General features: G+C 38.9%; 1 protein-coding gene and 1 long non-coding RNA gene across 6 annotated transcripts in view; one reads left to right on the forward strand and one right to left on the reverse strand.

Annotated features, from left to right (window-relative positions):
• LOC123634405 overlaps positions 1 to 10,173 on the forward strand; it is a 29,112-nt gene extending 18,939 nt beyond the window's left edge. For 2 of the 5 annotated variants that reach the window (XR_006733903.1, XR_006733904.1), the window contains exons 2-4: positions 2,344 to 2,986; positions 3,096 to 3,282; positions 9,972 to 10,173. This is a non-coding gene — a long non-coding RNA (uncharacterized LOC123634405). Of the gene's footprint in view, positions 1 to 1,639; positions 2,987 to 3,095; positions 3,283 to 9,971 lie in introns of those variants that run through there. The other 3 variants (XR_006733905.1, XR_006733906.1, XR_006733902.1) reach the window with 3 other exon arrangements.
• Positions 8,778 to 23,552, reverse strand: part of RCAN3 (RCAN family member 3) — a 35,718-nt gene continuing 20,943 nt past the window's right edge. The window contains exons 3-5 of the mRNA XM_045545990.1: positions 16,052 to 16,225; positions 14,790 to 14,961; positions 8,778 to 13,568 (exon numbers count right to left, since the gene is read on the reverse strand). Of these exons, the coding sequence (XP_045401946.1) occupies positions 13,384 to 13,568; positions 14,790 to 14,961; positions 16,052 to 16,225 (531 nt within the window). The 3' untranslated portion in view covers positions 8,778 to 13,383. The remainder of the gene's footprint in view (positions 13,569 to 14,789; positions 14,962 to 16,051; positions 16,226 to 23,552) is intronic.

A 23,552-nucleotide genomic window follows, 5' to 3' on the forward strand; every position in this document is an offset into this window, starting at 1 on the left:
GTATTATAGTTATTTTTTCACAGTTCTAGAGGCTAGAAGTCTGAAATCAAAGTGCCGGCAAGGTTGGCTCCTTTCGAGGACTCTGAGGGACACCCTGGTCCTTGCCTCTCTCCTGGATTCTGGAGGTTGCTGGCAATCCTTGGCATCCCTTGTCTGACAGATGCGTCACTCTGATCTCTTTCCCCATCTTTATGTGGCCTTCTCCTTTTTGTCTGTGTCCATGTCCAATTTCCCTTTTCTTACAAGGATAACAGTTGTAGTGGATTTAGGGCCCAGCCTAATCCAGTGTTACCTCACTTTAACTTAATCACATCTGCAAAGACCCTATTTCCAAATAAGGTCACACACACAGGTTCCAAGTGGACATGAATTTTTTTGGGAACACCATTCGACCCAATACAGAGATGAATAAACATTTTTTCAAAGAAGATATGCAAATAGCCAATAAGCATACAAATACCAGACTTGTTAAGCATTACTCATCAGGGAAATGCAAATCAAAACCACAATGAGAGACTGCTTCATGCCAACTAGCACGGCTATAATAAAAAAGACAGATAGTGAGTGTTGGTGAGGATGTGGAGAAGTTAAAACCCTCATACACTGCTGGTGGGAGTGTAAAATGATGCACTTGTTTTGGAAAAGTCTGGCAGTTCTTCAAAAAGTTAAACACAGTGTCACCACAGGGCCCAGCAATTCCAGTCTGAGGCGTATATATCTAAGAGAATTGAGAACAAATGTCCACGCAAAGGCTTGTCTACAATGTCCACAGCAGCATTATTCATGTCAAGTTTTAGTCTGAACCTGTTGGTTCTTAGCACACTCATGGCCGAAGAATGACCAGACATGCCACAATTAGGCAAGCACGAAAATGAGGTTTATTGAGGAGAGAAAGATAGGATTATAGGGCAAGAGCAAGATACAAGTTTACAGAGCATGTTACATACGCCATGGAGGACGACCGGACCCATTGTCACAGCAGGACAAGCAAAAGGAAGGGTCGAGAGAGCACTTGGCTATGGTCTAGGTCTTATTTTATAGTGCCTGGATAGGGACCTCCCTCATAGTTCAGAGGTCCCCATGGAACCACTTCAGTTAGACAGTTGGGAGTCACATGACCCGAGCCTTAACTACGCATGTGGGTTCTAGGTCACTTTCCAGATTTTATAGTACCCACGTGGCTTGGCCCATGAGCTAGAGAGTCCTTTGCATTCTTTTGCAGCTGGTGTGCCAAGTTCTGACTGGCAGATTCATAGGGTAGTCCCTCCTTCTCTAGGTATGGAGAATCAGGGTTGGGCAGGACCAAGATAGGGGCAATAGCACCCACTTCCATCCCTAGGAGACCCAGAATCCCTCACTATCTACCTAACAATAATAGTGAACAAGTGGGAGCATTCCAAATGTCCGTCCATTGGTGAATGGATAAACAAAACGTGGTCTGTCCATACAATGGAATATGTTCAGCCATCAACAAGAATGAAGAATTCATTCTACAGCGTGAATGAACCTTGGAAACATTGTGTTAAGTGAAAAAAGGCAGATGAAAAAGGCCATATATTGTATGATCTCATTTATATGAAATGTCCAGAAAATCTGTAAGACAAAAAGTAAATTAGTGGTTGCCAAGGACTTGAGGGCCGAGGAGGGAGAATGGGGAGTGATTCCTAATGGGTACAGGGTTTCTATTAGGTGTGATAATGTTCTGGAATTGGACAGTGGTGACAAACTTGTGAATAAAAATTTACACAGAGATAAAAGAATGGAAGGATATAGGATGAATGTAATCTTTTATAAAAAGTCAGAAAATCTAAATAAAAACAAGTTATGATATTATTTTCTTTCCTGGATCATTAAGTGCTTAAATAGATGCAATACCCGGAAACCACAATATATAAAGTGGCTCACCCTATCAAAAATTTATTATTATAATGCTAAAATAATGCTCTTCATGTATCCTGGTATGTATGGTACATGTCTCTCATTATAACATGTGATACTGGTGTTGTTTCTCATCCAACATTAACATCCTAAGGAAGTTCTGTGGTTAATACCATGGAAGCTCTGTTAGAAATTTCTCTACACCAGGACTTATTTGGGGTAAGTTGATAAGACATACTTAAAATTTATTCCTCATATCCTACCTGAAATCAGAGTTGAATGGTGAAAAAAAGGAAGACTAGATAAAAACCTATGCTTATTTGTTAGATTGTTAAACTCTAATTCACCAGTCAGCAAAATGCTCTCACCGTTTGGTCTTTATAAAGTTCCTTGATACATTGAAGTACACTTCTATCGCTAATGTATTTTGTCTGCCCCTGTCTCATTTCTCTTTCTTGGGTAAAGAACGTGCCCACCTGGCCATCGGGATAAGCAGGTGACCCAGCCTGGCCAAGGAGAGCCCCGTCCTAGGATGGACACGCAGAACAAAGCTCTCCTTCTACCTAGTTGCTGGCTGCCGTCTTCTCTGCTGTGAAGGGAAGGCCTTTTCGCAGTCGGAGGGAACGAAGTGGACAGTCAGAAGGAGGTAGAGACAGGGAGAGGTGAGAGCTGAAGGGAGAGTTCTAATCCTGTCCCCTTCTAAGCTCTTAATGTAAGCATTTAGAACGATACATTTTCCTCTAAAGATGCTTTAGCGCCCTGTGTCTCCCCCTGCACTGTAGGTTGAGCTGTGACCGGTAGCACATGGCAGAAGTGATGGCATGTCATTTCTGACATTAGGTTATGAAAAGATTCCATCTTGCCATCTCCCTCTTTCTCTGATCCCTCGCTCTGGGGAAGCCAGCTCCCATGTCCTGCGAGAAGGCTCACGGCAAGCCCCATGTGGCCAGGAACCGAAGCCTCCTGCCCACAGCCTCGGGAGGGAGCCTGGAGGCAGGTTCTCCTGCCCCTCCAGATGACGGCAGCCCTTGCTGACTACTTGAGGGCCACCTGCTGCGAGACTGAGCCACCAGCATCCAGATGAGCCACTTCCTGATCCTCAGAAACTGTGAGATAATACATGTTTTGTTGTTTTAAACTGCTAAACTTGGGGATAATTTGTTACACAGCAATAGATAACTAATACACCCCTTACTGGCTTTTTATTAAATCTGCAGTTTACTCCTTTTTGTCTGGCGTGAACAATCAGTGAAACTTTCTCCAGAAAAGGTGTTTTTCTAAGGTGTTCCATTCTTATTGGGATGATTAAGGGCAACTGGAGACCAGAAATGAGCAGGAGGGCGGCTCTGTGCCCTTGCAGTGGAGCTCACTGGGAGGCGGCATCTAGAATTCGCAGGATGCATGGTGAGTCCCTGGATGCCCCTGGGCTGCTGCTTATTTGTGAGAGACACAAACCTCCACTCTAGGCTTCCCAACAGTTTTTAGAAGTTTCTAATGGGATAAATAGTCTGCAATAAGTAATAAAAGACGAGTAAATTTGGTCCATAAAAGACCTTTTATTCACAGGGCTCAGGCAACCTCGGAGAAATCATTTTTGGTCTAATTTCCTTCTTTGAGGGGAAGGAGCCTGGTCAATCTCCCAGGATAGGAGATTGTATAATGTTCCATTAAAGATCTCAATTATTCAAAAGACGTTGAAAAAAGACAGCACTCGGCCACAAATTAACCTGATTACTTCTTTGAACCAAAAGGAAATGGTGACTCTAGCATCAAACCACATAAAATTCTTATTCATTTATAACTCAAAGAAGAGTGAATGGTATGGTATATTTTTTCCATCCATATGGGAGTAAATTTAATAAAGAATCTTCATCTACATACTGCAGTAAAGTGAAAAAAAGAATCTACATAACCTTACTTGGAAAAAAGCATTTATATATAGACATCTGGCTACAGAATAGGCAGTACCTGATGTTTTTCTGAAATAGTTAACCTAAAATAACAGGCACAAACATCTATAAAATATGGATTTCACCTAAACATCCATATCACAGCAAAATAGTTTCTTCTAGAGCAATAATAAAGATAACATGCAATTTTCAACTAACTTTAATGTAGAATCAAGGTAGGAAAGAGACAGAGGTGTTAATAGTTTTTAAAAAGTCTATAGAAAGGTTATATAAAGTTTAATACTATATTACACTTTTGAATTTTTGGCATGGTTATCATCATTGGTCCATGCAAGAAGCCTCTTATGTATGGATGTATATGTTTACTGTGTGTATTTTTATTTGTATATATTCTTGCACAGTGCATTACTTTGTGTTTTACTTTATGTAATGCAAGTGTTATATCCATCTCACTGGTTCTTACTTTTGTCACTCAGCTGTTGTCAAGACACGTCCATGTGGCTGTATGGCACCTCTTTTGCTGCCTCGGTCTCCATAGTGTTTGTTTCCCAGATGTGGACAGCAGCTCCGTCCATAAATAACCATGCAATGGACATCCTCAACATGTCCCTTTATGGACTTGTATGAGAAGCCCTTTGGGATATTCTTGGGCGACATTTCATCTCTGTCTATCTATCTAATCTAATCTAATCTCCAGGTGCAGAACTGCAGAGTCAAAGATTTTGTTCTTATTTATATGACCAGGTATTGCCAGATGGCTCTTTAGAACGACTGAACTAGTCTACATTTCCACCAGGAGTACATCAGTTTCCTATAGCCCCACCCTCTGGCTATACTTGGTATTATTTGCTTCGTTCTTTTTTGAGACTTCAATAGGTGTAATTGGCATCTTGCCATTTTAATTTGCACTTATCTCATTACTGGGATTGTCTCCTGACAGGCTCATTTTCCCTGTTTTTTCAATTGCTCTTCATATCTGTTAGCCCATTTTTCTGTTGGGTTGCTTTTCCTTGTTGATTTGCAAAATCTCTCTGCATATTATAATTATTTATCCCATGTTAGGATTGCAAAATATAATAGTATCTTCTCCCTGTTGTATGTCAGCATTGCCATGGCATTCTTCACTGAACATGAATTGTTAACTTTGATGTAACCAAATTATATTTACCTTATAGCTTATGCTTTTAAAGTTTTATGGAGTCTTTCCTTGCCTCTAGGTCACAATGATATTCTCCTATAATTTGTTCTATTAACTTTACAGTTTTACATTCTATATTTAGGTCTTTAATCCATCTGGGGTTCACTTTTTTTTTTTTTTTTTTGAGACAGAGTCTTGCTTTGTTACCCGGGCTAAAGTGCCGTGGCGTCAGCCTAGCTCACAGCAACCTCAAACTCCTGGGCTTAAGCAATCCTTCTGCCTCAGCCTCCCGAGTAGCTGGGACTACAGGCATGCGCCACCATGCTCAGCTAAGTTTTTCTATATATTTGTAGTTGTCCAGATAATTTCTTCCTATTTTTCAGTAGAGACGGGGGTCTCGCTCTTGCTCGGGCTGGTCTCGGCCTTCCTGAGTGCTAGGATTACAGGTGTGAGCCACCATGCCCGGCCTGGGGTTCACTTTTGTATGTGATGTTTGACAGGGAGCCAATTTTTATTTACCTACATATGCCAAACCATTTTTCTCCACACCATGTATTAGATGGGCTAGACTTTCTCCATTTATTTATGATGGCACTTTATTGTCTGTTAAATTCTCACATAGGCATGGGTTAGTCTCTGCCCTTTAGTCTGTTCTTGCACCAACTTCATGTGACTTTGTAAGTTGTCTTAATATTTGGCAGGGCAAGTCCTCTGTCTTTTTAGTTTTTTAAAGTTGTCTAAACTATTTGTGTTTATTCTTCTATAAAAGTTTTAGAATAAGTTTAATGAGGTTATTATAAAAAATACAACTGGCATTTTGATAGCTTTTTCATTGAATTTATAGATTAATTCAGAGAAAATTGGACATTCCTAAAATGTTGTTATCCCATCAAGAGCATCGAATCTGTATGTCCTTAATTATCTATGTCCTTATTAGAGTTTGAAAGTTTGTTTCCACTGATATTTTGTTGCAATTATGAATGTTACCTTATTGGTTATACTTTGGCCATAGATGGTGTAAGGAAATGCTACTGATTTTTCTAAGTTATTCTTGTACCAGGCCACTTTGCTCAACTTTTTTATAGATTCTAATGGTTTGATTAACTTGGTTTTCCCATTCATTAAAACAGGAAGGTTTCTTGCAATGCCCTAATCTTAACAATACTCTTGGCCGGGCGCAGTGGCTCACGCCTGTAATCCTAGCACTCTGGGAGGCCGAGGTGGGTGGATTGTTTGAGCTCAGGAGTTCGAGACCAGCCTGAGCAAGAGCGAGAACCTGTCTCTACTAAAAATAGAAAGAAATTATCTGGACAACTAAAAATATACAGAAAAAATTAGCTGGGCATGGTGGCACATGCCTGTTGTCCCAGCTACTCGGGAGGCTGAGGCAAGAGGATTGCTTGAGCCCAGGAGTTTGAGGTTGCTGTGAGCTAGGCTGATGCCATGGCACTCTAGCCTGGGCAACGGAGTGAGACTCTGTCTCCAAACAAACAAACAAAAAAACCCCACAATACTCTTGCTTAATAAAATAAAGGAATTTTAATTCACAAACCTATCTTTTAATCAAACCTTAAGTTAAGATTTTAGAAGGTTTCTGTAAATATTCCTTGAGCATCAATGTCATGAGACACTCCTGGGCAAAAGGGTTCCAGAATTTATTGCATTTGAGAAATATGCTATATTTTCCCCGAGACTCAAAATGTGCCTATTTTAGTTCCTAGAAGCATTGTAATGCAGAAAGCATTTAACTTTTCCAGACAATTTGAACCAAAAACTTTTCCCAAATAACATACTTTGTGTAACACCTTATTTAAATATCTAATCTATAAAACACTTATATTTACACTTCTATGTTTCAGAAAACCAGGAGAAGGTTCGCAAGCTTTGAGATCTTTCCTGTATGTTTAAGAATTTTAATCTTCTCTCCTTCTAGATTTGAACCACATTTTGCTGTGTTCATTGAAGGCAGGAACATAGTGATTGCTTACTCCCAGTATTTTAACATATTTCTTGGTCATAATAGGACTCTGATACATACATTGTTGACTTTAGCTTTTAAGTCAATCTATGTTTATGAATACTTAAATTAACTCTTTATTCTTGCATGTTCTATTCTGCATTAAAAATTTTTGGTTTTGGCTGGGCACAGGGGCTCATGCCTGTAATCCCAGCACTTTGGGAAGCTGAGGTGGGAGGATTGCTTGAGACCAGGAGTTTGAGACTAGCCTGGGCAACATAGTGAGACTCTGTCTCTACAAAAAAAAAAAAAAATTAGCTGCGTATGGTAGCATGTGCCTGTAGTCCCAGCTACTTGGGAGCCTGAGGCAGGGGGATCACTTGAGCCCAGGAATTCGAGCCTGCAGTGAGCTATGTTCATGCCATTGCACTCTAGCCTGGGAAACAGAGTGAGACCCTATCTTTAAATCAATTTTTTTTTTTTTTTTGAGACAAGAGTCTTACTCTGTCACCCAGGCTAGAGTGCCGTGGTGTCAGCCTAGCTCACAGCAACCTCAAACTCCTGGGCTCAAGCGATCCTCCTGCCTCAGCCTCCTGAGTAGCTGGGACTACAGGCATGTGCCACCATGCTCGGCTAATTTTTCTATATATATTTTTAGCTGTCCATATAATTTCTTTCTATTTTTAGTAGAGATGGGGTCTCGCTCTTGCTCAGGCTGGTCTCGAACTCCTGAGCTCAAACAATCCGCCTGCCTCGGCCTCCCAGAGTGCTAGGATTACAGGCATGAGCCACTGCGCCCGGCCAAAAAACAATTTTTTTTTAATTTTGTTTTTGCCTCAGGTTATTTGCAGTGGTTTTCCAACTTGGGGTTTTAGCCAAGAAATCCTTAGCTGAAGTGAAATCTGATGCCAAGACCAATAGGTACAACAAATGATAGAAGAGTTGAAACAGGAGTCTAAGGCCCCAAAAATCTGGAAGCTCAGCGCCCCCTGGGGGCAGCCCCACAGAGCACAGCTTGGAAAAACATCTGCTAAAGTGGAAATGTCCCCAGCTACTCTGCTTTAGTTGTATTAAAAACAAACAAAATATCAAGAACCTTTGAATCCTAATACATTTTCTCCATAAAAATTCAAGATTTCAGTTTAAAGCAGTAGTGGAGTACAGTAGAAAGAACCTAAGACAATGGCAAGAGACTAGGGTTCCAGTCCCAGTATGGCCACCATCTACATGTGTGAAGGTGGCAATGCCTCTGTGGGCCACTTGCGAAGGTGTGTCACGTGTGGGGCGGGGGTGAGGGGGGGAGTGGGGGATGCTGAAACAGATCAGTGTTTCTGGAACTGTTCTGCTGAGCTCCCACAGGGCCTAGAACTTTGGGTCTCCACTCCTCCTCCACCCCCTTCAAAAGGAGCACCTATGCTTACTTTTTTTTTTTTTTTTTTTTTTTGGTAATCAAGTTTTACATTGGGCTTCATGTAAGATTTCATTTGAGCAAAAGGCAGAGAGTTATGACTTAAAAATAAGTACTAAAAAACCCCACTGCACTAGATAACCTCTAGAGTCATTTATAGTTTCAAAATGGAGATTTTTTTTTTTTTTTAACCAAGACAGAAAATAAGCCTCTACCAGGAACAAATCATTTTTAACCAAGGAGAACATGAGGGTTCTCCAACAAAACTTTTCTTGGTGAAGAGCTGAAGCTGGAGTGGTTATTCTGAGTCGGCAGTGACTCACCACCTCGAACTCTGGCACAGCACAGCATTAGTGTTTAACAGGGCTCTTGCGAAAGGAACAAACACAATATCGCACTTTTCTGTTTTTCCTGTATTATTAGCTAAATGTATGATAAGTGATACTTGAAAACACTACACACAAAGAACTCAATTTGATGGACTGATTAAAAAAACACTAACTTTATTTTTATTAGTTTTAAAAACAAAACTTGTTACAATTAACCACGAAACTTTCAAAAAAGGTTACATTCTGCTCTTGTCACCTTAATAGGACAAGGAATGTTTAAATGTTCTCAAAACACAGGAGAGTCAAAGTTGAGAAATAACAATCACTACAAACTACGGACTGTCACTTCAAGCACACTAAAATATGGAATACGTGTACATAAATTACCGACCAGTTTTTGAAGTACAATGAGTATTCACTACAGCTTAAAGTACCAGACAAGTATTAATAACAGGTCCCAAAATATAACACAAGATCACGAACACATTAAGGTAAAATAATAAATTCAACTCCTGGGTTCAATAAAGATCGAAGTAAAATGATTATGAAGGTTTTCTCAGACTTGGAGGGGCTGCGCGAGAGAGCGGAGACATCAATCAACGCTCACTCTGGGGTGAAAAGCAGCGGGGAGAATATGGCACCGTAACAGGAGCAGCTGCCTTTCTCTCTCCTCAGTCCCCAGCGTGAGTTAGGGAGACTGGGGACTAAACAGAAAACAATACATAAAAACACATATTATCTGCATAGATACGAATCTTTCATCATGACAAGAAGGAAGATTCAGTCCAAGCTACTCAGGGGTTCCAAGAGTTTACAGGATGTGATGCTGTTGCAAAAGGAAATGCTGGTTTACAAGATAAACCACACGTCTAACTTACTATAGTAAAAGGTCTTTAAACTTTCATTTAAATGAGTAGAGACACTTTGACTCAACCTAAGGTTAGTTCTCCTTAACCTTGGCTAGAAACTGTATTTTGAATGTGACAATTTTATGATCTTGGTCAGTGAACCTGGCAGTGCTGTTGCTGTAGGTTACCTTGCTGCTTGTACATTTGGTAATAACACCACTCTCCAAATTATTATTTCCCCTTGACTCATGATTAAAGAAAACGATGGCATTCTGATGGAGATGTTCCGGCTGACCCACAGTCCCAGGGGAGTTTAAAAAACAAATGAGTATTTATCAAATTGTTGAGTAAGGTTCATAAATCTTATTCTTTACATTTATTTAACTTTTAAACAGTGACTTTCTATAACACGTACTGCCCCAGCTGGAGGCAACTATTTCCCCAAGTCTTTTGTTGCTTTATATTGTCACACTAATTATACGTCATTTTTTTCTTTACTACAGGAAGGTATAAATGCAAATGTGCAAAAAAGGAACACGGAGAGGAAGAAGGAAAGAAGGACCAAGTTCACCTGTATGGCAGCTATGAGCTCCACGACTCCAGTGGACAGTGAACCTGACGCACCACAGAATGTAGCAAATTTCCATTGCTTAATAATGTTTCAAATTTTCCTTTTTAAAATAAATCTACGGTCTGTAAAAGAGTCTGCATAAAAATATGAAACATGTCAGTCTTCAATCTTGAATAGAACTCAATTTTATAAGCAGAGTGTCATTCCACTGCAAACTTTCATTTCCAAATCACACTACATCTCATTCTACTTCATTAGAGATATATCTTAAGCATTAACTATTAATGATTTAATTTCATTAACATGAAAATCTAGGAAAGCCCACATAAAATGCCAACATAATTGCTGGCTACCAAGATAAAATTATTTAAGCAGATGCCAACCTCAATGGTTCAATAATAACAAAATCACACAACATGGAACATCAAAGTCATTAAAATTACTAAATTACTGCCCTTATCAGATAAGATTTTGCTTATTTATTGTATCCCATCAGGGGAAAAAGAATCCCCTCCCTTTCTTTTTTCTCTTTTGATAGGGATTAGTACTCACTGCCTCTTTAAGAGTCCAATGCAACAAAGAGTAGAAAAAGCACTGGCCCAGGAGCTGGGGATGCCAATTCTAGTTTCTGGGCTGCCTTGCCGTGGGCTCCCAAGTCCGTCCTATAAACCTCAGTTTTCTAATCTGTGTAACATGAGGATTAGATTCTATTATTTCCAAAGTCATCTTCAGCTCTGTAACTGGGCTTCTAAGAAAACCAATCTTTTCACTTTATGACATTTTAGAAGACGGAAGTCATGTGAATAAAGACTATATTCTTAAAGAATGAAAGTACCGCACCTCACCTGTATCTCCTGGTATCTCTTCAATTCAAACATCCCATAAATGACTACAATGTTCTATTTAAACCTTTGTGTTGAACTTAAAAGTTCCTCGTAGCTTTGATTTGGCTCGTAATAATTGATAAGTCTTTGTGTATAAAATTTTGAAGGAGAATGTGAAAAGACTAGTTTGCTTTCCACCTGATTTAAGTTCTCCAAGGCAAGGGAAGTGTTCTTACCCATTTCTGTCTCTGAGCACCTTAAACCCAGTAGATGCTCACTAGGACACTTTTTAAATGCATTTATCTCTGGTTTCATCAGGTGGGTATGTTGAAAAATCTAGACTATAAGAGCCAAGGTATTGCAGGTTCTGTCAACTATCCTTATTAAGTGATATGGTTTTCTTATCCTTTGCAAATGTTTTTTCCTAACACAAAGCACCACTACCTTTCCTTAAAATTTTCTACATGATTTGATTCCCAGGGAAAAGTTTAAATGACTCCTCCCCCCCCATATATAAAATTTTGGTTTAAAGTTTTCTTCAATGCTCTTAAAGAAAAAAAAAAGAATTGAAAAACATTGGGTAATTTGAGTAATTTGTACTGTTTGACATTAAAAAAATGTTTTACATGATAGGGATGAAACATTCTTTAATTGGCAGGTAGAGAATGAAAGCCAAGTCAAATACCAAAACATCGTGGGTTTTGATCACTTAGAAAATTATGAATAAATATTATCTAAAAGGAAATTCAAAAAATTCCCAACTGTTGGCAATACATATGTCTCCTGAAATATAGGGTCTATCCTGCAATCAAAAATGGGTAAAATGCTAAGTTCACAACTACAAAGTACATTTATTAAGCGGCTGTCAAACTGATAAATGATGGTCTGAATTCAATAAATTAATTACTGATGAAATTGCAAATTTCAACTGAATTTACGTTGAGGCTTAGCAGTGGGAGACAGATACAAACGGGAGAGGCCATCACAAGAGTATTTGAGAGCAAGGAAAACGCAGAAAACTTTTTTTTTGCATAATATAGTTCAAGAGCTGAGAAACAAATTTTTACCATAATAAGAACTAAACTGCAGTTAACGTTACCAAAAATGTACAGACATCATGACTTGAATGTCTGTGTTTTCCTCCTTTGTGATGGCAGCCGCACTGGTTCATTAGTCCATACTCATATTTTCAACCCCTTCGCACAAGCCAGGGAGTCAAGGAGCGGAGACCAGCACCCCCGCCCACAGCAAAGCATTCTTAGGAGGTTCTTCTCTAAGAGGGACTTCAAAGTGCGAAGAAACTACAGAGTTAAAAAAATGTTGCTTCTATTTTAGAAGGTTCAAATATACACTCGGAAACACATGTGAGAAACAGTTCTGTTTGGGGAAAACTGCAAAGTATAAAAGCCAGGGTAAAAAATTTCATCAAAATGAGTACAACTAAATGGATTCCTCCCCTCATTCCCTAATTCACAGAAAACAGTATGTGTGACTTTTCTTTCAAAGCAGGCTGAAAAATGTCTAAATGGACAATTCAAAAATGGTCTTCAGAGGATCCCACCATTACCTTCTCTAATCTAAAGTCTATGAATGACACACACGAATGTACGTACAGCATAGAAAAACTCAACAGCTAGTGGTTGACACAATATTAGAAAAGGTAACAGGATAAAAACTGGAGTGAAGACAGTTGGTGGTCTACGGGCCAGCGTGTGGTCACAATGGCAGAACGCAGTGGCCCTCTGAAATCTGTCAAGCTTACTGGTGATGCGTCCCATTCCAAAGTAGCAGCTCCTCCCGGGCGACTATGTCTGGAGGGACACTGCATTAGGAACAGTGGCCTGTGTGTCACTTTCCCCCAATTTCCAAGTGAGAGTAACGGGGAAGAGAACAACATGCACACAGATCTGTGCCATTTGACTCTGATCATCAAAGTGGATTTGGCATTTCTTCCCCAAAGGTAATGAAACAAATACTTGAGAAAAATGATTCCTATGAATTATTCTGTATTTCCTTTTGTGCAAAAAATTTCATGTATGCTGAATAACCTTTGATCAATATACTAGGTAGAAGCTATTATACCAGTACAAAAATACCCACACTAGATTATTAAAAGTGTAAGATTATTTTTAAATTCATAACAGTGGTACTGCAGTGGGTGACAACAGTTCCAGTTTTTGGTGGCCCATGCTATATGGAATCACAGGAACTAACGTTGCTCAGGGGAAGGGAAGCCACTTTCCTAATTTGCTACTGTTTAAAAATGGTCGAGAGTTGCCACATCTTGGGGGTTGATCCTTTAAAGTGCCACTTAGAGTATCACTTAAAATTCTGAACAGGTGTGACGTGCTGCTACTCTACACCACCCAGTCTGCGGGACAGGTGCGGCGAAAGGAGCCGAGCCTCACGCACTCCCGGCCTCACCCACGCCACCAGCAGCGCGAGGTGTCCGCAGCAGGGGTGCAGATCGCCGTGGCTGAAGCCCACGCGGGCAGCTGCCCCGCCCCACGGCCCAGGGCCTCACAGCGCACAGTCGAAGGTCTGGGGCTCGTTCTGCGCTGCGGTCGGAGGTGCAGGGCGCCTTGTCTGAGTAATTTTCTGTTTGGGGTTTTTTGTTTCTTCTTCCTCTTCGGTTTCACTCTCACAGACATGAACCACCACGCTAGGTGTCGACTCGGTTCCCGCATGCAGTTCGTATTTCTCTCCTGGGGAGGCAAACCAAAGAATCACCGTGGCCTCACTTCCAGCAAAAAGGACTGTTTTGTCTCTTGAAACTTCTTGTTCTACTCAGATTTTAACTGTTACTGTTTTTTAAATCTTTAAATCCTACATCAGAGTATTTGATCTTATGGTGGTGTCAGAGATTCAATACTTTAAGGGTCTTGTAAAATTCTGTTGTTTTAGTACTGAGGTCTTGGAGCTAAAATGTAAATGTTAATTGCTGTTTTGTGAATCATATGAATGAATCTGCTTAACTTCAGGTGCTTTTCGTTTTCCCTTGGGAGACACTTGTAAGGATCCGGGCAGCACTGGCACTCTATTACAGGACCTCGGACATCCAAGGTACAGCTCTAACGTCTAAAAGCGCCACTAAGCCATTTTCTGTTCAAAATGCCTCCTGTGTCCCCTACAAGAGATATAACACTGTCTTGGGTGGAAAACTAGTCTGAACCAGCACAGCATCAGTTTCTTATATTATTTTAAAGGGAAGAGAGAGGTAGAGAAAGTAAAAAGAAGGGATAGAAGAAATGAAAAAAAAAGTAAAGAGAAAAATGTGGAAGAGATGATATTAATATATCACCATCAATTCCTTAAAATATTATATATTCAAAGTAGTTGTCAGCTAGGCGCAGTGGCTCGTGCCTATAATCCCAGTACTTTGGAGGATCGCTTGAGGCCATGAGTTCGAGACCAGCCTGGACAACATTTTGAGACCCCATTTCTAAAAAAATTTAAAAGAATTAGCTGGGCATGATGGCACATGACTGTAATCCCTTCTACTCAGGAGGAGGAGGTGGGAGGATTGCTTGAGCCCAGGAGTTCCAGCCCAGGTGAAAGAGCTATAAAAAAGTCTCTAAAAAAAATAAAAAAATAAAAGTTGTTGGGTACTTGAATAAAAAATACAGTTACACATTTATTGAGTATGATGTATATATCATTTCATCCTTATAACAACACTGAACAGTAGATATTATGATTATCTCTACTATAAAGTAGAGGTGAAAAAAACCAAGGCTCAGAAAATTGAGGCTAAGTAACTTGCTCAAGATTACAGAGGTAGCAAATGCCACAGCTGGAAATTTGAGCCCAGGTGTGTGTGACTTTATCCTCTACCTTAATCATGCTGCCACAATGCACACTGCTGAATATGGTATTCAACACAAATGTTTCTTGGGAAAAAAACAGGAAAAATAGAAGTTTGTTACCTGGTCCCAATTTGGAAACAGCACAGAGTAAATCATAATTTATAACAGGCATTGCGTCGTCACTCTGCTTCCACCCCACCGGTGGCGAGGCTGGGGGGGAGATGAGGAACTGTTTGGCAGGCTGGGGCGGCAGCAGATAGGACTTGTCCCGGGCTTCACCAGACATCTGCACCTGCAGGGAACAAGATACTCATAACCAGTTTGCAAACTGGGCTATTTTTGTCTTCATTTTTATCTCTATGTTAACTGTTACATCTTTTTGGGAGAAAATTAAAAACTTCTCTTAAACAGTCTATCATCTCCAAGAGGGAGGACCTGTGTCTGTTTGGTTCACTACTGAATGCAGTGGCCACATATATCAGGTGCTCAATAAATATTAGTTGAATAAAAAAATAAATGAATGAATAGATGAATGGAGAAATAAATGGCAGTAACTACTAAACTCCAATCTTACAAGAGATTAGGCGACATCATCTTATTTATACTCCATCTCAAGATACTCTACCTAGAAATGTCTACCAAGAAACATTTCTTCCATTTAGGTTTTCATTTGGAATGCAATATAACAAGCCTCTTTTTTTTTTAATTTGAAAGCTAAGACCAAGGAAAAATATTTTTTTGAAAATAAAACAGTGTACTTAATACATGTGTAGAGCTCTAATGCCTTTATTTTGCCCCAGTTCTTCTGAGAAGAAATTGGTTTCTCAGAGTCACACCACTGCAGGACTAGTAGAGCCAGTTCTTGGTAACCCACAGTGTCCTCTGCAATTGCAAAGTCTGAGACAGCCTTTTTGTACAGTTCTATGCCACCTCCCAGGCCACCCTTTGGACCAGCAGCCATTTTCCATGGAATCCTCATATGAATTACAGAACATAGAACATGATTTAAGAGACGATTTTCTCAATTCTCCCAAGGATTTCATGTATCATCTCACGTGTGCCATTCTAGATGCACAGGAGAGAAGTTAGTTCACTAACCCTAGGGTGTCAGGGCTTAACCCACACAGAACCCCGGTTAAGCAAAGCTACCAGAAAAATGAGTTAGACTAAAAAATTAGCCTCAGTAAACCAAGTTAGGAGGCTAAATATGCTTAGTAAATAAATATCTATAAAATAAAGGAAAAATATTTTTATATTATTTGCTGATTGGGATCATTGATTCCAAAAACCTGACATAATAATATAGAAAATGAAGAACTAAAAATATTTTTTGACGGAGGAAAACCAGTTTAGAGAACAGTATCCTTTGCACTATGAAGTACCTGTGCGAAATACAGCTTCAGCTTCTTCCCGTTGAAGTCTGTTTCGTGGAGTTCTATTCGCGCTCTTGCTGCTGCTTCAGGTTTGCTGAAATTTATTCTGACTCTTCTAAAGCTTTTGAACAACTGAAATGTAACTTGGTCATCATAGATGGTGAAAAGTGCTTCAAACCTTTCCTACAAATTGAGGAGCAGCAGGGAAGAGAGAATATCGGGGGGAAAAAAAAAACCTTTAACAGAGGAAATTTAAGTCATTAAGCCTAAGTAATAGGTAGAACTCATTATGAGTTACTTTTTTTCCAAAAAGCATACTTTTCTTACAGGTATACAAGAACAGGTCTCCTGTAACTCATATGCTAAATTTTACAATTTGTACTTTTCTTAAATATAATTAACTTTATTATTATACACATTCAAAGGGTATCAACTGAACATAAGCTATAAAAGAATGATACAAACACACCCAAATTATAGAACATTGCTGTTGAAGTCCGCAGTGGTTGTTTTTTCCATTACATTCTTTTCCTCCTTCAAAGTAACTATCTTGGCAATTTTATCATTTCCTTGCTCTTCTTTACAGTTTTACAACATTTATTTGTATCCCTAAGAATGTTATCACATTGTATATGTTCTTCTACAACTTGATTTTTTGGCTTAGATTTTGTTCCTAAGAGTCTCCCTTGTTGCTGTGGGTAACTGCAAGTCATTCTTTCCCACTGCTATGTGGTGTTCTAGTGTCGAGCCATACTCAATTTTTATCTATTCTGAAGCTGTTAGAATTTGGACTGCCTCCAGTTTTTACTACGACAGTACAGCACTGCTATGGATGTTCTAGTGCAAACCTCTTGGTACCCATTCGCACCAGCTTCTCTGGTGTATATACCTACGAGCGGAATCTTTTGAGCCTTAAAGTTGGTACATCTTTAAATTTAGTAGATAATGCCAAATAGTTTTCCAAAGCGTCTGTACCAATTTACTCGCTAACAACAGGTGTCATGGTTTCTTCATATCTTTGCCTATCCTTGATATAATTAAACTCAAATTTTATTGATGGGAGTTAGGAAATATGAAATGGGCTCTAGTTTTGGCTGTAACTCACATTTCCCTGAATAGTGAGGTTGAGCCTATGTTCATGTTTACTGGCCGACTGGGGTTCCCTTTAATGTGGTCTGCCTGTTCATATCTGTGGCCCAACTTTCTACAGGGTTTTTAATTGAGTCATGGGAGTTCTATAGAAACACTGTCAATTGCATGTGCCATAAATATTTTTTCCCAGTTCTTTTCAGTTTTTTTTTTTTTTTAGAAATAGAAGCTTTAAATTTGAACATTGCTGAAATTATTAATCTTTGTGTGTGTGTGCTTCTTGTGCCTTAAGAGTTCTTCCACACTCTGTGAGGCCCATCTAGATGGCCTTCTCATGGTTTTATAGTTTTACCTTTCACATTTAAGTCTCTACTCAACATAAAACAGATGTTTATGTATGAGGTGCTCCTCCACCCCACTGCAACTATCTTTTTTCTGTCACTGTAAATTAGCTTACATTTTTAAAAATTTTATATAAATGGAATTATATAGGATGTATTCTTTTTGGGGGGGTGGAGCTTGGCTTCTTTCACTGAGAATAATTATGTTGAGATTTATCTGTGTTATTGTGTTCCTTTTTCACTCCTTTTTATCATCAAGCAGAATTCCACTGTATGAGTGAGTTTATCCATTTACCTGTTGATGGACATCTGGGTTGTTGCTAGTTTTAAACTATTACAAATAAAGCTGCTATGAACATTCAGATACGACGTTTTGTGTGGATATATGATTTTATTTCTTTTGGGTGAGTGAAAGAGTTGAACTGACAGGCATATAATTATCTTTTCAGAAACTACTGAACTGTTTTCCACAGTGGCTGTACCATTTTACATTTCCACCAATGGAGTATGAGATTTCCAGTTGCTCCACGTTCTAACCAACACTTCATATGATCAGTATTTTTAATTTTAACCATTCTACTTGGTATGCAGTACTATACCTCATTGTAGTTTTAATTTGCATTTCCCTAATAACTACTGATACTGAGCATCTTTTCATAAGCTTATGTGCCATCTCTGTAACTTCTTGGATCAGATGTTGAAATCTTTCCCCAGTCTAAATTGGGGCTGTCTTCTTACTAAGTTGTAAGAATTCTTTTACATATCTTATGTACATATATATGCCCTTTGTCAAACACGTCTTACAAATATTTTCTCCCAATCTGTTGTTCCTCCTTTTCATTTTGGAACAGTGTCTTTTGAAGAGCAAAAGTTTTTGTATTTTGATGAAGCAAATTTGTTGACTATTTTTTTTATACTTCGTGTTTTTTGCATCATATTTAAGAAATCTCTGCCATACCCAAAGCAGCTAAGATTTTCTATGTTTTCTTCTAGATGTTTTATAGATTATTTCTTACATTTAGGTACATGATCCACTTTGAGTTAATTTTTGTATGTGGTGTGAGGCAAAGGGTCGGTCAAAGTTCGTTTTTTTCTAGCACCAATTGTCGAAAAAATTATCCTTTCCCCCTGTGCACTGTAAACTATAAAACATAATAAGAAATTACAGGCCAAAATGAGTGGGACAGATAGCTCTTTCTCCTCTGGAAATCCCTTTTTGATATTGGCTTTCTCTGTGTATATAAATTTCCTATCTCATTAATTTCTGCTCTTCATTCCTTCCTTCAAGTTTGTTCTTTTTCTATCTACTTAAAATGAATGTTTAGTCTATTATAATAATTTTTCAGCTTTTCTTCATCCTAAGTATTTAAAGGGTATATATTATCTAAGTATTGCTTAGATGCATAATCCCCTATAGTCACAGTTTCTCTTTTACAAAGGCAAAACAATAAATGTTCTCAATGTTCATACTGGGAATATGTAATTCCACAAAAATAGCATTTTTAGGGTAAAAAGTAAAATTTGCCGTATATACCAGAAGTACTTTGAGATGGAATAGAGCAAAAAAGAGGGAAAGCAATATTTGGTCATTTAATGAGGCTGAGAAAAAAAACTGTTCTTTTCCCATTTATTAATGAATTGGGATAATGATTAACCTAATTTCAATTACCAGAATAGCAACATTAAATTTTTTTTACAAAGTAACTATTTATGCAATAGTTTAATAAATGAAATGTAATAAGACAGATGTAAGAAACTTCTTTTTTTTATCGTTATTTTATCATCTTTCTTGCCATCTTGGCATCTGCATTTAAAGAAACTTCTTAATACCTTTAGAAATATTCCTTCGGGTTAGCAAGGGTAACACAATAAAAGGAACCTATAAATTAGCTTTGTTCTTGCTTGGCCTATATAAAGATCTTTCAATTATCCATTGATACTGAAGTGCAAATCATACATTCCCTCATTTATTAACTTCTCTCAATTTGAACATTTACCTACCACTTTGTAATATTTCTCTGATTGGATAAAATATAAAATAACTTGTGCTCAAATGTTTATTCTTCTAATGTTTAAATATCCCTCATTATTTAGGAAGTGTCATTTATTCTACAAATAATTTTTTATTCATTGATTTTTAAAAACTATATTAAAAACCAACTGCAAGGCCAGACCTTGTGCTAAGTCTGGCTTTCCAATGCTTCAAAGGGGGGTCAATTTTAAGATCAATCCTATTCTTATTCAATATATTATTTTTAGCTATTGAAGAAATATGTACAAATAAAATATTATATAGTAAGGATTTTAAAGTAACATTTCTGAAAAAGGAATGTGAACATGTAAATATATTAAATACAAATAATTATTACTTCTAGGTGCATTTCATATAGTTTCTGCAGCATCATTTCAAACATGGCTGGCTCTGTTACTTTTAAAAAGAATTAGAATTGCTATTTTGTGAAATTGCAACCTATTTAATTCTTAGCAGTAGCTTATATTTTAAGTACTAAGCAAATATTAAAATTCCCATGTGAGACAGGTAAGAAACATCAACACCGAACAAAATGAAACGGAAATTAAGGAAGAACTCATTAAGCATGGTTTATGAAACACCAGTACTTTGTAATTCTGTATATGAAACCATTTTCCTTGCCCAGGGCAAAAGCACCATGTGTTTATTCCTAATCCCCCACAACAATGAATTTTTCATAGTGCCAATGCACTGTCTGACAGAAGCTGTCTTGCAAACTAAATAGCTACTTGATGATCACATCCTTCTTCCTATTTCCCTTCAAAACAATTTTTTCTTCATTCCCGAAATACACAGTAACTGAATGTAACATGCAGATGATAGCAATGAGTCACAGGGGTCTCTCCCTCTCTTCTAAATTCCAATACCTGTCACCTGATTAAGAGGTACACAAAAATAAAGCCATGCAAGAGTTGATTAGTAAGCTTTTTCTAAGCCTTGTGTTAGTTCTTTCCCTCTCTTTCACACCCATTTTCCCCCCAATGAGGCATAAATACGGTTATGAAATATGTGACTTCTAGCTGTGAGCTGCTACAGAAGCATGAAGAATTAACTTGGAGGCAAAACTACGCTGTTTCCTAGTTGAGAAAAAAGGTTAAGAGCCCTCAGCTGCCAGCTCTGCCCTTCCATGTGTCCACAGATATCAACACCTAGATTCCGGCGGCTGCCCCGACAGCTCAGCATTAACATGAAAGGGATTTAGTAGACTGTAGACAGGAGTCCTGGAAGGACATAATTTAGGAAAATGGATTGAAAATGACTTGTGATAAACATTAAGGATATGTACCTGTGAATTCAAAATCCAAATTACTATTTTTCTCCTTAGAATTGTTTCAGAAATAATTCATTTTTGTAAGTTTCTGAATTCTCTAATGATATAACATTAACATCATCCTGTTAGAGGGTGACAGTTGCACATTTGTTTCAGACAAGATAATGGGGATCCCATAAAATTAAAATCATCATTAACCACTCTACTTTTTATGTGGTCACTTAGTACACCTACAGGCATAACACAAATAATGCAGCCTAAAAACCAATCACTGAGGCTTTTCCTGTTACGTAAGTAGGTTTTCCAAGAAATATAAACCAGAAGCTGCCTTCATATGCTGAAATCACTTGTGCAATAAGCCAGCAGTTAAAATGGCAAGAAATACCTTGTACCTAAAATATCTAAGAATAACATGTAACCAACAAATTTCTTGGGAACCCAGGAAGAGCACCTGGTAGCTGGACAACAGGATACTAAAATCAGTAAAGCAGAAAAGTGAAAAAGTTGATACAGGAAGGTAGTTTTTGAGGAGTCACAGGTGAGCATGGCAGCCAAGTGTGGACGTCTTGACCTTTCTGGGACCAACATGACTCTACTCTCTGCTGCCCAATCCCAATGCAGAGAAGACAGGGTTTACCCATTTCACTGAGGCACAAATTGTGAACATGATTTTGCCACAGCCCTTTTCCTTGGACGGAAGAAAATGATAAGCCCATCACTTCTGTACTCTAAAGACTGGAGGAACAATTTCACTGTTGAGAAGCAATGCTTTGATTCATTTAGCAGTAAAATTATCTTGGGCATCCTAAGGCAAGAGGGTTTTGTTTTTTTCTTTTTAATATTCTACATCTTTCTGTAAATCTGCTATAGAAGATTCCATTTCTCCAGCGTCCAGAGAGGCTGCATGTTCACACCAGTATCATCGGCAAGGCTTCCACTTCTGCCTGCGGATGGGCAAAGTGCTTCTGGTTCTTCTCAGTATCCCCACTAACCCAATCAGAGAGATGGACTTCACTGACCAGAAACACACACACGCACAGGTAGGCATGGTCAATTAAAAAACTTTACTCTGATAATCTGAGCACTAGCAAAATTCTGGGACCTAAATTCAAAAGTGTTAGGGAGGACCAGAACATATAAAAAATTTAAAAACCTTCTACAACTTTTATAATTTATGTCGCCTTTATCACGTTTCCAGGTCAGAAACACGTAACTGAATTAAGATTTAAGAGAATATGGAGGCCGGGCGCAGCGGCTCACGCCTGTAATCCTAGCACTCTGGGAGGCCAAGACGGGTGGATCGCTCGAGGTCAGGAGTTCGAGACCAGCCTGAGCAAGAGTGAGACCCCGTCTCTACCAAAAATAGAAAGAAATGATTTGGACAGCTAAAAATCTATATAGAAAAAAAATTAGCTGGGCATGGTGGCGCATGCTTGTAGTCCCAGCTACTCGGGAGGCTGAGGCAGTAGGATTGCTTAAGCCCAGGAGTTTGAGGTTGCTGTGAGCTAGGCTGATGCCATGGCACTCACTCTAGCCTGGGCAACAAAGCGAGACTCTGTCTCAAAAAAAAAAAAAAGAGAATATGGAATACTATCCATTCACTACTGATTTGTTTTTGTTTGTTTTTTGAAGACACAGTCTTGCTCTGCTGCCTAGGCTAGAGTGCCTTGGCGTCATCATAGCTCACAGCAACCTCAAACGCCTGGGCTCAAGTGATCCTCCCGCCTCGGCCTCCTGAGTCACTGGACCGCAGGCATGAGCCACTGTGCCCAGAGAGGCACATAAATTCTTAAAGGGCAATAATTTTTTTCCAAATCTATAACATTCCCTATACCATATACAAGAAAACTGGTCAACATGATAATTAATCATTTTTGACTGGAACAAACTATGGATTAGCATGGGGTGGAGTGACAAATATTCTTGGGAGTGTTGGTTACATGGGTAGATACTATCAAAACTCACCAAACTGCACACTTTGAAGATCTGTACATTTCACTGAAGGTGAGTTTTACCAAAATTCAAAAAAAAGTATAAGGGAAATCAAGCTAAGGGATGGGATGAGGTGGCCACAGCAGCCAGCTCAAAGACAAAGGCAGCACAAGGGTTTCACCACTGCTGAGCACAGCCTGTGGGGGCCAGAGCCCTGCTTCATGAGTGTCTACCACGGACCTGGCTGTGGGCACAGAAAGGCTGCCTTTCCACCTTTCACCAGGACAGCACATCCTTAGTTAGCAGTAATTCTGGTTATAAAAATCTCTCCCTTTCTTCCACAGCCCAGTTGGCAAAGATCTATGACTGTGCTTGTAATGAAGATGCGTGCGGAATGCAGGAGTCATTTTCAACCAGTTTAGTGGCCAATTGCTGGCTTCAAAACACCTAGAAAATGCAGTTTGCCAGTGAAGGACAGGAACAGATCCACAACCACAGCTACCCCAATTACATTAACAGCTAAGCTGATTAGGCAGCAGTCAGGGTTTCTAGGGACAGAATCTCTCTCTACACACACACACACACACACACACACACACGCGCGCACGCTTTTCAAGATACGAAGATACCGTCCTCAATCAGTGATACTCAAACTCTGTAGCCCATCAATAAACAAAAGTATGTTTTATTTGTCTATTCTGGGGAACATCTATTGGAAAAGTGCAATCTTCAGAACCACAAATGTGAGAATGTCTAATGAAATCCCAGCTCTTGACAGTAGCATCAGTTTTTTTTTTCTTAGTTTATAGGTTGTTTGATTGTTTACTGAAAAGAGCAAAGAATACA

The sequence above is a fragment of the Lemur catta genome, chromosome 3 (genome assembly GCF_020740605.2).
Source record: "Lemur catta isolate mLemCat1 chromosome 3, mLemCat1.pri, whole genome shotgun sequence".
Classification (NCBI taxonomy): domain Eukaryota; kingdom Metazoa; phylum Chordata; class Mammalia; order Primates; family Lemuridae; genus Lemur; species Lemur catta.